The sequence below is a fragment of the Podarcis cretensis genome, assembly GCF_951804945.1.
Source record: "Podarcis cretensis genome assembly, chromosome: 1".
NCBI classification, from domain to species: domain Eukaryota; kingdom Metazoa; phylum Chordata; class Lepidosauria; order Squamata; family Lacertidae; genus Podarcis; species Podarcis cretensis.
The window spans coordinates 130,467,710-130,482,870 of NC_137170.1; the positions used below are offsets into that span (position 1 = coordinate 130,467,710).

General features: G+C 46.1%; 1 protein-coding gene and 1 long non-coding RNA gene across 2 annotated transcripts in view; both read left to right on the forward strand.

Annotated features, from left to right (window-relative positions):
* LOC307220863 overlaps positions 1 to 15,161 on the forward strand; it is a 176,447-nt gene that overhangs the window by 139,802 nt on the left and 21,484 nt on the right. The gene's annotated exons all lie outside the window — the stretch shown is intronic.
* Positions 1 to 15,161, forward strand: part of KIAA2012 — a 176,296-nt gene that overhangs the window by 61,797 nt on the left and 99,338 nt on the right. Inside the window, exon 15 of the mRNA XM_079990599.1 lies at positions 14,907 to 15,003. Within this exon, the coding sequence (XP_079846725.1) occupies positions 14,907 to 15,003 (97 nt within the window). The remainder of the gene's footprint in view (positions 1 to 14,906; positions 15,004 to 15,161) is intronic.

The window sequence follows — 15,161 nt, forward strand, 5'->3', positions numbered from 1 at the left end:
GACCCGGAAGCTATACACCGGCTTCCTCGGCCAATAAAGCGAGATGAGCGCCACAACCCCAGAGACGGTCACGACTGGACCTAATGGTCAGGGGTCCCTTTACCTTTACCTAAGGAAAAGAAGGGCATTCCCGGATCAAATCATGAAACTGGGACAGCTTCTGTAAATCCGGGACTGTCCCTGGAAAATAGGGACACTTGGAGGGTCTGTCAAAATTATTATCAAGCTTAATTGTATAGTCAAACTTATTTTGCCTCTCCTTAAATTAGGCTATAGGTAAAGGTAAAGGGACCCCTGATCATTAGGTCCAGTCGTGACCGACTCTGGGGTTCTGGCGCTCATCTCACTTTACACGCCAAGGGAGCCGGCGTACAGCTTCCGGATCATGTGGCCAGCATGACTAAGCCGCTTCTGGCAGACCAGAGCAGCACACGGAAACACTGTTTACCTTCCCACCGGAGCGGTACCTATTTATCTACTTGCACTTTGACATGCTTTCGAACTGCTAGGTTGGCAGGAGCAGGGACCGAGCAATGGGAGCTCACCCCGTCGCGGGGATTCGAACTGCCGACCTTCTGATCGGCAAGTCCTAGGCACTGTGGTTTAACCTACAGCGCCACCTGCGTCCCAAGTTAGGCTATAGAGATATCAAATTTTTTGACCAAAACAGAAACATCGTTCTACTTCTGCAATGTCACATTGAGGCATTGATAAAGATTAGTAGGTTTTTATAATATTATATAATATGAGGCAACACCTTAAAGTATATCGATATTGATTTCCGGCGTAATTGGACCGAGACCTCTGTATAATATGCGTCAGGCTATAGCGAATCAGCGGCAGATTTCTGCTCCTGCCAGCCGCACTAAAGAAAACAGGGCTGTGGGAGGGAGCCAAGGGAGCTTCTTTCTCTTAATCTGTGATTCTCCGGCATTTGTTAGCTAAACCGCTTAACTCCCCCAGCTCTCCATTGCTCACACCAGGGAAGTTCATAAAGTACACCTTTGCGCACAGCATGGGTTTTATCTTCCAGTTGATTTCTGCTTCTGAACTCCGCCATACACACAGGCGCAGAAATCCTTGTGAGTAAGCCCGTAACAACTCGACAGTTTCAGTTCTGAAAACTCCCTCCAGAGTTGTATACAAAGAGCTCATTTTATGTTAGCTCTTTTTTTCTCCCCCTTTCCCTTTTCTTCTTCTTTAGGAAGAAGCTCAGCAAAAGAAGCAGCGAGGGAGGAGGGATCCCAAAGATCTTAAACTGGCTTTTCTAGTGCTATTGATATGGAAGCGCAGGAGGTTTAAAACTCACGCAAGCCCCATAGCTTGCTGTCTTTCTGAGGTTGCGGACGACCTTAGCCTGCTCGATTTTGGCCCAGAGGCAACGTAGCTGAGATTGCGTAGACTTTTAGCCAGGGCATTTTTTCAGCCGGAACTTGCCGGAACTCAGTTCCGGCATCTCTCACTGAGAGCCAGTGTGGTGTAGTGGTTAAGAGCGGTGGACTTGTAATCTGGGGAACCGGGTTCGCGTCTCTGCTCCTCCACATGCAGCTGCTGGGTGACCTTGGGCCAGTCACACTTCTCTGAAGTCTCTCAGCCCCACTCACCTCACAGAGTGTTTGTTGTGAGGGAGGAAGGGAAAGGAGAATGTTAGCCGCTTTAAGACTCCTTCACGTAGTGATAAAGCGGGATATCAAATCCAAACTCTTCTCTTCTTCTTCTCAGGTGGGCGCCATTGCCATTACAAGAGAACAAGGTTCATGGCAACTCTATTTCCAGGAAAATAGCTCTACTTTTATCCAGCCAGGCTGAACCAGAAGTATCTATAGGGAGCTATAGCTCTCCAGCGCTGGCTGCCAGCCACAAACTTTCCTGTAAACCACAGAGTAGCCTCCCTTCCCAAGAAAGAGGTCTTCTTTCTTAAAAGGGGCATGGGTGGCGCTGTGGTCTAAACCACTGAGATTCTTGGGCTTGCCGATCAGATGGTCGGTGGTTCAAATCCCTGCGATGGAGTGAGCTCCTGTTGCTTTGTCCCAGCGCCTACCAACCAAGCAGTTCAAAAGCACACCAGTGCAAGTAGATAAATAGGTACCACTGCGGCGGGACGGTAAACGGCGTTTCCATGCGCTCTGGTTTCCGTCACAGTGTTCTGTTGCACCAGAAGCGGTTTAGTCCTGCTGGCCACATGACCCAGAAAGCTGTCTGCAGACAAACGCCAGCTCCCTTGGCCTGAAAGCGAGATGCATGCTGCAACCCCACAGCCACATTTGACTGGACTTAACCACCCAGGGGTCCTTTACCTTTACCTTTTTACCTTCTTTCTTAAAGCCACAGACAGGCTTCTGGCTTTGACACACTATTTCCAAGACAGAGAATGTGTGGAAATCGACTTAGCTTTTCTGGGGAAAAACACTAACATGATAGATCAAAGCTAACGCATCTTGGTTCAACTCTTCCTTAAAACAGTGACAATCTGTGTGTTGCGAGGTTGTACTTTGGGTGCAAATTGAGTCTCAGACCAATGTAATAAGTTGCTCCCACTCCCAGCCACAAAAAAACAGAAGTGTAGCTAGCTATGATTTGGGTGGTCAAAACAGGTCCCCCCCCCCATGCTGAGAAGATGTGTGAGGAGAAGTGTGAAGGAAAGCAAAGTATCAGGATGTTATAAAGGGGCCAACTTCCTTGCTTTGATTTATTAGGGCCTCTCCAACTTCCCTGGGGATAATCAGCAGCAGAGATGCATTTATGGGCAACACAGATGATGGAATATTATCCTTTACAGGATGTGGGATGGATGTGAGCGATACAATTACTTGCCCTTTGGACACTGAGTAGACAGATACCTGAGCTGCTCTCAGGACTTCAGTTTGATCTCATTTGCAGCCATTCATCGAAGGCTTTGGTGCTGGGGTGTGAGACGTCTCAAGGCTAATTCTTAAACTACAGTCCTTCTCAGACTGTTGCTTTTCTCAGGCAGGGTTCAATCACATATCGGCAAATACCAGAACCCCCCCCCCCCCGCCCCATTCTGATTTGCTTGCTTGTAGGTAGACCTGGTCTTCAGAAGCTTCTAGACTTCCGCTGTTTAGGAGGAATTCAGTCATATCCCATCAAATTCAGGTTGTGCAGTTATAGTCAATGTTCCTAGAGGCGGAGGAGTCTTGCACAACAAACATGTTTCTCTGAAAGAGCAGACTTTTTGCAATAAGGAAAGTGGCAGGGAAATGGACTGGAAAGTGTGGGGTGATTCTTGACGTCATCTACCCTGAAAACAAGTCAAAATGAATGTTTAGTAAGTTGTCGTCTGTGGCGTTTGCCTCCTAGGTGGGTCATAAGGAAGGGGGTAAATGAGTGTGACGTGATTGGCCAGTGGAAACTGATAGGAGGAGTTAGAGTGGGAGTTGTGTGGAAGTCAGTTGAGGGTTGGGAGTTGGAGAAAGAAGAGGGAGGAATAGTCTGTGGGTTGGTCAAGTTGTGTTGTGAGAGAGTGAGAGGAATTGTTAGGTGGAGTCAGATAGTTACAGTGGTGCCCCGCAAGACAAACGCCTCGCAAGATGGAAAACCCGCTAGACGAAAGGGTTTTCTGTTTTGGAGGCGCTTCGCAAAATGAATTTCCCTATGGGCTTGCTTCGCAAGACGAAATGTCTTGCGAGTTTTTCCGACTTTTTTTTCCTCCCCCCCCCTTTTCCTAAGCCGCTAAGCCGCTTATCAGCTGATCCGATAAGCCGCTAAAAGCTGCTAAACCGCTAATAGCGCTAATCCGCTAAGCCGTCAATGGGCTTGCTTCGCAAGACGAAAAAACCGCTAGACGAAGAGAATCGCGGAACGGATTCTTTTCATCTTGCGAGGAACCACTGTAGTTGGGATAATCAGTTTGAAGTTGTTAGGAACGAATAGGACAGTTAAGGAACTAAGATTAAGAAACTGACAAGAAAAATTAACTGAAACCATAAGCTTGTTCATGCCTATAAATAAACTTGATCATTTGTTAATGTTGACAACTGACTGGACTCCGTGTGTCCCCGTGAGAAACGGGTTGGTGGCAGCGAAGAAAGCAATCACAGTGGTGGCACAGGGTCAATAAACCGTCAAATGTCCGGGGACCCTGTGTGATCGCCACATCGGCGTAATCTAGCTTCCCTGCATACCAAATCAGGACAGGTGCGCAATAAACAAATAATCTGGCCACACCCCTCTTTAGCATGAGATATATTCTCCTCCACACACACTTCTGCCAGGAATGTAGGAAACTGGGGGGGAAGCAGGACATGGTTACTTCCTAGTACCAAAACTGGCACGAGGAGTACCTGCATCTCCCCATTTTCCTACACTGAAAGACCAGCATGGCGTGAGAAACAGCCGTCTAAAAGTACGGCATTTGCAAAATGAACCCCCCTCAGTTTGTGTTTCAGTTGGGCAGCTTTGGAATAACTGTCTCAGACATTATCGCCTGAACAGGACATAAGGTAAAGGTAAAGGGACCCCTGACCATTAGGTCCAGTTGTGATCGACTCTGGGGTTGCGGCACTCATCTCACTTTATTGGCCAAGGGAGCCGGCGTACAGCTTCCGGGTCATGTGGCCACCATGACTAAGCCGCTTCTGGCAAACCAGAGCAGCACACGGAAACACCGTTTACCTTCCCGCTGGAGCGGTACCTATTTATCTACTTGAACTTTGAAGTGCTTTCGAACTGCTAGGCTGGTAGGAGCAGGGACTGAGCGATGGGAGCTCACCCCATCGCAGGGATTTGAACCGCCAACCTTCTGATCGGCAAGTCCTAGGCTCTGTGGTTTAACCCACAGCACCACCTGCGTCCGAGTGCCAGATTTACATATAAGCTAGACAAGCTATATCTTAGAGCCCCACTCTCTAGGGGCCCTCCAAAAAATTTAACTATTAATATACTTCTTCTTAATTGTATTTCAGTTCAACAATTACTTTGATAAAATACATATTTTGTTAGCTACATAAATTACCATATAGCATATATGCAACACAAAAAACAGTGACAATTTGTTGTTGACAAAGGACAGCTGGACATATAAAGGGCCCCATTACCTTCAGTAGCTTAGGGCCTCATCAAACCTAAATCGGCCCCTGGCACAGTCCCACAACCCCGTCTCCCATTCCCATTCTAAAGTTTCTTCACTGCCACCCTTGCTCCTTTACTTCCATCCAGGGCATTCCTGCAATAGCACTATTTCTTATCTGGGCAGACAGCAAAGCCATGATGATACCCAGCTCTACCTCTCTTTCAAATCAGAACTAGTGAAGGCGGTGAAGGAACTGTGTGAGTGTCTGGAGGCAGTTGGAGGATGGATGGTGGTTAACAGATTGAGGTTGAATTCTCACGAGACAGAAGTACTGTTTTTGGGGGACAGGAGGCAAGCAGGTGTGGAGGACTCCCTGGTCCTGAAGGACCAGGTGCACAGCCTGGGAGTCACTTTGGACTCGGAACTGTCCATGGAGGCACAGGTCAATTCTGTGTTCAGGGCAGCTGTTTACCAGCTCCATCTGGTACGCAGGCTGAGACCCTACCTGCCCGCGGACTGTCTCGCCAGAGTCGTGCATGCTCTAGTTATCTCTTGCTTGGACTACTGCAATGCTCTCTATGTGGGGCTACTTTTGAAGGTGACCAAGAAACTACAACTAATCCAGAATGTGGCAGCTAGACTGGTGACTGGGAGCGGCCGCCGAAACCACATAACACCGGTCTTGAAAGATCTACATTGGCTCCCAGTACGTTTCCGAGCACAATTCAAAGTGTTGGTGCTGATCTTTAAAGCCCTAAACTGCCTCGGTCCTGTATATCTGAAGGAGCGTCTCCACCCCCATCGTTCTGCCTGGACACTGAGGTCCAGCTCCAAGGGCCTTCTGGCAGTTCCCTCACTGCAAGAAGCCAAGTTACAGGGAACCAGGCAGAGGGCCTTCTTGGTAGTGGCACCCGCCCTGTAAGCCGCCCTCCCACCAGATGTCAAAGAGAAGAACAACTACCAGACTTTTAGAAGACATCTGAAAGCAACCCTGTTTAGGGAAGCTTTTAATGTTTAACAGACCACTGTATTTTAATATTTTGTTGGAAGACGCTCAGAGTGGCTGGGGAATACCAGCCAGATGAGCGAGGTATAAAGAAATTATTATTATTATTATTATTATTATTATTATTATTATTATTATATCCATCTTGGCCACGTACCCAACGGCAAGGTGGTCTTCAGGTGACAATGCCCAGTTATGCAAACCTAGGAAGCTGCCACCTTCTGATTCAGGTCATTAGTTTAGTATTCGGTCTGCACTGAATAAGCTGTGGGTTAAATCACAGAGCCTAGGACTTGCCGATCAGAAGGTCGGTGGTTCGAATCCCCACGACGGAGTGATCTCCCGTTGCTCGGTCCCTGCTCCTGCCAACCTAGCAGTTCAAAAGCACACCAGTGCAAGTAGATAAATAGGTACCACTCTGGTGGGAAGGTAAACGGTGTTTCCGTGCGCTGCTCTGGTTCGCCAGAAGCGGCTTAGTCATGCTGGCCACATGACCTGGAAGCTGTACGCCGGCTCCCTCGGCCAGTAAAGCGAGATGAGCACCGCAACCCCAGAGTCGGTCACGACTGGACCTAAAGGGGTCCCTTTACCTTTACCTAACTCCGGAGCACCATTGTCTTTAAGGCCAATAATATAAATGACATGTATATGTCACTTAAAAGTATTTCCTCACCAACCCAGCCACCACCTGCCGATCCCTAAACGGTGTGTTGTTTTCCTTGGCACTCACTTATCTTTGGAAGAGCTGTTTGTTTTTACAAATAATGATGATGATCTCTTTGAAGACCACACACAACTAGGAGGCATGAAAGAGAGAAGCTGCAATCTTGCGCACCAAGGGGTGGGGAACTAGATCTGTCCACCTGTCAGCCTCCAGATGTCGCAATGGCATCAGGTGACCTGTTTTGATGTACAGCGGTACCTCAGGTTACATACGCTTCAGGTTACAGACTCCGCTAACCCAGAAATAGCGCTTCAGGTTAAGAAATTTGCTTCAGGATGAGAACAGAAATCGTGCTCTGGCAGCACGGCGGCAGCAGGAGACCCCCTTAATTAAAGTGGTGCTTCAGGTTAAGAACAGTTTCAGGGCAAGTACGGACCTCCGGAACGAATTAAGCACCGTATTTTTCGCTCCATAAGACGCACCAGACCACAAGACGCACCTAGTTTTTGGAGGAGGAAAACAAGAAAAAAAATATTCTGAATCCCAGAAGCCAGAACAGCAAGAGGGATCTGGCTTCTAGGATAGTCTCTGGCTGTTCTGGCTTCTGGGATAGCCGCACGAAGCCTCTTCAGGGCAGCAGGATGAAGGCTCCCTCTGCCCGGAAGAGGCTGCCGCTGCTAAGGCAGAGGCCAGGAGAGGCGCTTTGCTGAAGGGGTGCTGCGCAGAGAGGGAGAGCTGTGCATCGCCCCTTCAGCGAAGCGGAAGGGGGAACAGAAGGGGCATTTGTGTGTACTGGCAGATGTGTGAGAGGTGTAAGAAAAGAATGGGATGAGGGATGGTTGATTAAAATAGGGACATACTATCAGTGGCGTAGCGTGGGTTATCAGCACCCGGGGCAAGGCAAGTAATTTGCGCAGTGAAAGCAGCGATCCCTCTTGCTGTTCTGGCTTCTGTGATAGCTACGCAGCCTGCATTTGCTCCATAAGACGCACACACGTTTCCCCTTACTTTTTAGGAGGGAAAAAGTGAGTCTTATAGAGCAAACAATACAGTACTTAACCCAAGGTACCACTGTACTCCTTTGTGCATGCCAGCAAAGTGCTTTGCTGGGGGCCTTTGCAGGTGCTGCTAAGCAGTCGACTGATGGTGCCTGCAGGCCCCCGTTTGGCCCAGCCTGTCCCAGACCATATATCTATAACTTATTTAGGGGTCTATGGGGTGTTAAGGGAGGGGCAGTACCTCTGATGGGAGACACGTTGTGCTCCTTCTGGGGTAGTTTGTCCACCTTTGCCCTGCCTTGTGGCTCCAAGCAGCTGAGAGTGGCCACACACCAGGAAACACCATCAGCTGGTCAGCTCAACCAAGTGACAGTAGTCCATGGGTCTCAAACCTTCACAGAAGCGCCAAGTGTCCCTATTTCCCTGGGACAGACCCGGATTTACAGAAGCCAGTTTCTGATTTGATCCCAGAATGTCTTGCTGTTCCTTAGGATGTCCTTATGTTCACTGGAGAAGTGTTGGAGGGTATGCCTTCAGTGAGTTAGGGACTTCTCCTGCATGCAAAGACGGGCTCTGGCAGACTGAGTGGACAAGACCAAGAGTTAGGAAGGCTTTTTATCTATATATATAAATTTTTATTTAAAAAAAAATTAAACATACCATTTTCAACAGTAGTTAAACATATTTTTACATCGTATTCAATTTTTTTGACTTCCATCAGTCCTGTCTGGAAATTTTTTCGATCTAATCTCTTAGCATACATTTCTTATTTTCCCTGTTACATTTAAAACTCATAACCGATATCTCTTTTTTAAAAAAATAATATTTATTAAAGTTTCAAAAAAGTTACAAGAATAAGGGAAAAAAAGATAAAGAAGCAAAAAATACAAAATACAGAAAAGTAAAAACAATTAAAAACAAATCAACCTTCCCATGTCTTGTCTTTCATTTGCTTGTTTCCCTGACCTCCTCACACCTCCCTTTTTTGTATTCTAGTTCAATTAGCGATTTCAGCAGATCCTTTCCATTTTTGCTTTTATCTTAATAATTTATCTTAATATATTATAACTTTACATTCTCACCTATTAACAATCCATTTTTACATACTCCTTTGTAACATTACTGCTAAAACCACATAACTTCATTCCAACATCCTTCTAACATTCCTTAATTTTACAATGTTTCTGTAGATAGTCTTTAAATTTCTTCCAATCTTCTTCTACCGACTCTTCTCCCAGGTCTCGGATTCTGCCAGTCATTTCCACCAGTTCCATGTACTCCATCACCTTCATCTGCCATTCTTCCCGGGTGGGTAGATCTTGTGTCTTCCAATACTTTGCGATGAGTATTCTTGCTGCTGTTGTGGCATACATAAAAAAAGTTCTATCCTTCTTTGGCACCAATTGGCTGACCATGCCCAGGAGAAAGGCCTCTGGTTTCTTCAAAAAGGTATATTTAAATACCTTTTTCATTTCATTATAAATCATCTCCCAGAAAGCCTTAATCCTTAATAGAGATATTGGTTAAAACTCATAACCAATATCTCTATTCTTTACCTACTTTGCAGCACTTCATATATTCCTCCTTACAAAACATCTAGCATAATTTGCTGGTTACAGTTGCTTTTCAAGTAGTTCATATACTTCTTCCAATCTCCTGTAAATCTCTGGTCCCGCAGGTTTCGAATCCTTCCTGTCATTTTGTCCAATTCTGCATAGTCCATTATTTTTGTCCGCCATTCTTCTTTCATCAGAATTAAGAAGGCTGTTTCTGAACTTGCTGTAGAGGGAGTTGAGGGGCACACGGGGCTCGTCCACCTGGGAAGCTAGCCCATCTAGAAGGAGGAAAACTCTTTATTATTATTATTATTATTATTATTATTATTATTTTAAAAATTCAAAATTATAACAAGACATATTATCCAAAAACATATCATCCTTGTTCCCCCCCATTTTTCCTCCCTCCCCCTCCCCCACAGAACCCAGCCACCCCCACCCCACCCCCCTACTTCCCTCAGTTCCAGTCTTTGATTTCTCTGAGAATGCTGTTTCCTGCATGTTACAAAGTTGTATAGATTCTCAAACTATTTAGCTGATTATTATCAATAAAAAGTTTGTGAATGTTTATTCAAAACCTGCCAAGGAGTCCAGTTCACTTTGTTGCGTCTTCAGATACTTTGTAAAGGGTTCCCATTCATCCTTAAAGTCACAGTTATCCTTGTCCCGTAGCTTATATGTCAGTTTTGTCTTCAGCGTCTATAAACATCATTGCCACTTTCTTTTCATTTTTAGCCTCCAAATATTCTATTATATTCAAAATATTCCTTATATTCTCCTTCATTTGTCTTCCTGGTAGGAACCTGGCTTGATCTTGATGTATATATTCATTTAATATTTTTTTTAATCTGTTAGCTAGAATATTTGCAAACAATTTGTAATGGTTTTTTTAACGATTTAACGTTATTTAAAAAAACCTTATTTAAAAAAAGAAAACTCGGACCCTAAACCTCTGCTGCCTAGTGGGATATAATCAGTGGCGTAGCGTGGGTTGTCAGCACCCGGGGCAAGGCAAGTAATTTGCAGCCCCTAACCCACCCCTAACCCGTGGATTTGCGCCCCCTAACCCTAACCCCCAGATGTTGCGCCCGGTGCGGCCGGCCCCCCCTGCACCCCCCACGCTACGCCACTGGATATAATCAAGAGAAGATAAGGCTAAGCAGTAAACCCTACACAAAACTAGTGTGGAGTCCCTAAGATGGTTGTACGCCTCATTCTAGCAACTCCTGCAGCCAAGCTGGTGCCAAGCGTCTTGCTCTGCTTTCTTTGGACCACATCAGTGAGGCTGAGAGGGGGTCTTGTCATCTGAGCAGCCCAAGACCACCATACACACTGCCCAGGCTTATACCCAGGAAATCATTTATTTAACCATTTTTTTTATACCACTTGATTGTAAATCGGACCTCGAAGCGGTTTTTAAAAAACCACCAGTATATGACATCAGGTATATGGCTGGTGATTGGGACGCATGTGGAGCTGTGGGTTATACCACAGAGCCTAGGGCTTGCCGATCAGAAGGTCGGCGGTTCGAATCCCCGCGACGGGGTGAGCTCCCGTTGCTCGGACCCCGCTCCTGCCCACTTAGCAGTTCGAAAGCACGTCAAAGTGCAAGTAGATAAACAGGTAAACGGCGTTTCTGTGCGCTGCTCTGATTTTGCCAGAAGCAGCTTTACCCTTTACCTATATGGCTGGTGAGCATGGCTTGGCTGAAATGGATCAGGCCCCCAAGCTGGAGCTTCCCTGCTCTTCCATTCCAGTTATTTGGGGGGAACTGAGTAGACATGTATAGAATTGCACTGCAAAGGCACCAAGCTAGTAAGTATACACTTACCTGGGGAGTAAGTCCTATTGAACTCAATGGGGCTTATTTCTGAATAGACATGTATAGCTTGGGTTGTACTACCAATGATCACTATCCAGTACAGAGCTAGGAGCCCATTGACCTCTTTCATGTGCCTACTCCTCAAGAGGTCCGGAGGGTGGCAACAAGAGAACGGGGCTTCTCTACAGCGGCTCCCCGTCTGTGGAATTATCTCCCCAGGGAAGCTTGCCTGGCGCCTTCATTGTTCACCTTTAGGTTTGCCAGGCAAAACATTCATTTTTAACCATGCCTCAGGTTGACCTGATTGACATCCTATGCCCTTTTAAAATGTGGCTCTTTTGGAGGGGGTGTTATTGGGTTATTGTTTTTATTGATTTTATATAGACCTCCGGGTATAGGTAAAGGTAAAGGTAAAGGGACCCCTGACCATTAGGTCCAGTTGTGACCGACTCTGGGGTTGTGGCGCTCATCTCGCTTTACTGGCCGAGGGAGCCGTTGTCCAGCTTCCGGGTCATGTGGCCAGCATGACTAAGCCGCTTCTGGCAAAATCAGAGCAGCGCACAGAATCGCCGTTTACCTTCCCGCCGGAGCGGTACCTATTTATCTACTTGCACTTTGACGTGCTTTCGAGCTGCTAGGTTGGCAGGAGCTGGGACTGAGCAACGGGAGCTCACCCCGTCACGGGGATTCGAAATGCCGACCTTCTGATCGGCAAGTCCTAAGCTCTGTGGTTTAACCCACAGCGCCACCCGCGTCCCTTCTCCGGGTATAGGGTGGTATATAAATTCAATAAATAATAATGGTGATGAAGATGGGTTGTGATGTGCAGAACTCCCTTATGTACTTTTGCATAGCTTTTTCTGCATGTGGTACTTGGTGGATGGGGGAAAATGGGACCAGTAAGAAACAGATGGCCTGGAAATATCATTCTTGGTGTTTGCTTAAATCTAAAAGAAAAGCCAGCATAAATCAGAGTGTTGGGACTTGGCTCTTAGCTCTTCTGTGGGATTTTCTTGCAAATTTTTGGAGCAAGTGCCCCCTCTATCGGCATCACAACATCCTCTGTACCCAGTTTTATAATCTGATTGAAGCTGGTTTGTAGGGGAAGTATTTACCAAGAAACTACAGGAACAATATGGTCTATGGCTAATGCCATGTGAATATTTTTTTGTTTAAGTTGTGCATCATTGTTTCTCAATTTGATCCTTTTACATGGTTTAGTTGTACCTCAGGTTACATTTACAACAATACGCTTCAGGTTACAGACTCCGCTAACCCAGAAATAGTGCTTCAGGTTAAGAACTTTGCTTCAGGATGAGAACAGAAATCGTGCTCCAACGGTGCGGCGACAGCAGGAGGCCCCATTAGCTAAAGTGGTGCTTCAGGTTAAGAACAGTTTCAGGTTAAGAACGGACCTCCAGAACGAATTAAGTACTTAACCTGAGGTACCACTGTATTGTGGTATTTTATGCATTGTGCCTGGCAGTTATTTATATGGAACGTAGTTTAGTAATTATTTATCGTAATTGTGAAGACTGAATTTCTGTTTATTATTTGCTGGTGTTTTGAGAGTTAATTTTATTGTGTACTATAATGTTCTAATAGATAACTGAATATGACTATATTTGATATAAGTCGTTCCATTCTAAAGTTATGTTTCATTATGACTTTTTGCATTGCATCAGATTATTATATGGTGTGCGTTCTTTGTTGTATATTTTCTTCCTGCAAACTGCCTTGTGTATCGTAATATAGAAAGGCATTATGCAAATGAAGAGGGAAATGAAATGTAGCTTCGAAAACCAGGAGTGGGAGCACATTGGAAGCAGAGCAAACCACAATGCAAACATGTTGTTGTTGTTTAGTCGTTTAGTCATGTCTGACTCTTCGTGACCCCATGGACCAGAGCACGCCAGGCACTCCTGTCTTCCACGGCCTCCCGCAGTTTGGTCAGACTCATGCTGGTAGCTTCGAGAACACTGTCCAACCATCTCGTCCTCTGTTGTCCCCTTCTCCTTGTGCCCTCCATCTTTCAAAGCATCAGGGTCTTTTCCAGGGAGTCTTCTCTTCTCATGAGGTGGCCAAAGTATTGGAGCCTCAGCTTCACGATCTGTCCTTCCAGTGAGCACTCAGGGCTGATTTCCTTCAGAATGGATAGGTTTGATCTTCTTGCAGTCCATGGGACTCTCAAGAGTCTCCTCCAGCACCAGAGTTCAAAAGCATCCATTTTTCGGCGATCAGCCTTCTTTATGGTCCAGCTCTCACTTCCATACATCACTACTGGATCACTAATGCAAACATCACTAATGCAAACATACTCTCACTGAACTCAGTGAGACTTAGGGCTTATCCTAAGCCTCTGTTCTTTGCAGGTACAGTCTGCACTTTAAAACTTCATGTCTGAGGGCCTCCCCATTTTCTTCTTCTTCTTCTTCATCAGCATCATTTTTTTTGCTCTGGAGCTTTCCCTGCAGAAACCTGCTCTTCAAAGTTTAGTTGGAGCAAATGCAAGCCATAGGTACGGTAAAGGTAAAGGGACCCCTGAGATGAGCGCCAGAACCCCAGAGTCGGTCACGACTGGACCTAATGATCAGGGGTCCCTTTACCTTTACCTATAGCCTAATTTAAGGAGAGGCAAAATAAGTTTGACTATACAATTAAGCTTGATAATAATTTTGACAGACCCTCCAAGTGTCCCTATTTTCCAGGGACAGTCCTGGATTTACAGAAGCTGTCCCAGTTTCATGATTTGATCCGGGAATGCCCTTCTTTTCCTTAGGTAAAGGTAAAGGGACCCCTGACCATTAGGTCCAGTCGTGGCCGACTCTGGGGTTGCAGCGCTCATCTCGCTTTATTGGCCGAGGGAGCCGGCGTACAGCTTCTGGGTCATGTGGCCAGCATGACTAAGCCGCTTCTGGCGAACCAGAGCAGCGCAGGGAAACGCTGTTTAAGTTGCCGCCAGAGCTGTACCTATTGATCTACTTGCACTTTGACGTGCTTTCGAACTGCTAGGTTGGCAGGAGCAGGGACCGAGCAACAAGCTCACCCCATTGCGGAGATTCAAACTGCCGACCTTCTGATCGGCAAGTCCTAGGCTCTGTGGTTTAACCCACAGCGCCACCCGCCTCCCTTTAATGCAAGCCATAGAAAACTCAAATTGATGTTTGCCCCGGTTGAGTGCTAAAAAGCAGGTTTTCGCAGGGAAAGCAAAACAACAACACTGACACCAGCTTGGATCTGTTCCTGGAAATAGCAGGCAAATGGTAGATGTGGACAAACCCTGACTTCTAAGCAGATGTGTATAGGATCGTGCTGATCATCTCACAGTCTTTGTAAAGCCCATGTTTCTTCATTCCTTTGGGCTGTTGCTCTCACTATACGTGCCCGATTAGATATTAGTTTGGGCTGCAGTTAGCATTTGCAATAATCACTCTGTTTCTTTGCATGCTTGTGAGTCAAGAGCTCACTCATCTCAGCGGCATTCGATTCTGGGGCCTTCGGTGCTCCAGAATGTACTTTGGAAACTACTGCAAAAAAGATCTATGCACAGTGCATGTTTTACTTACCTTCTGCATCAGAGCTTTCCAAACTGTATGTCACAACATGTTAGTGTGTCGGCTGCTGTGTGTAGGTGTGTTGTGCGGATTATAGTTGTAAACCAATGTACCATTGTATTTGCAAAAATAATAATACAACAGTGGAGCTTTATCACCCCCTGGTGGCTGAACGGACATTGACTGTCGCCTATATATTCTGCTTTGTATGTTGCCAAGGCCTGTTCTACCTTAACTTGTAACATACAATTTTTTTGCTCTGTCCCCACTGCAGATACAGAAAAACAACTGGACAATTTGCCCCAGTCAGCTAGCCCCTCACACCTGGAACCACACATTGCCCATCCCACCAGGATTTCTGCATCAGATAGGTAAGTATATGAAATGGGACGGCCACTAGCGTTTCCAAGGGCTGAGTCTCTCATGGAATTCTACTAAATATTGATCCAGAGCAGAACTCCAACGTATAGTTAGCAGAGTAAAAACTTAAATAGACCAGAGCAAATTGCATTTCATCCAGCAGAGCTTT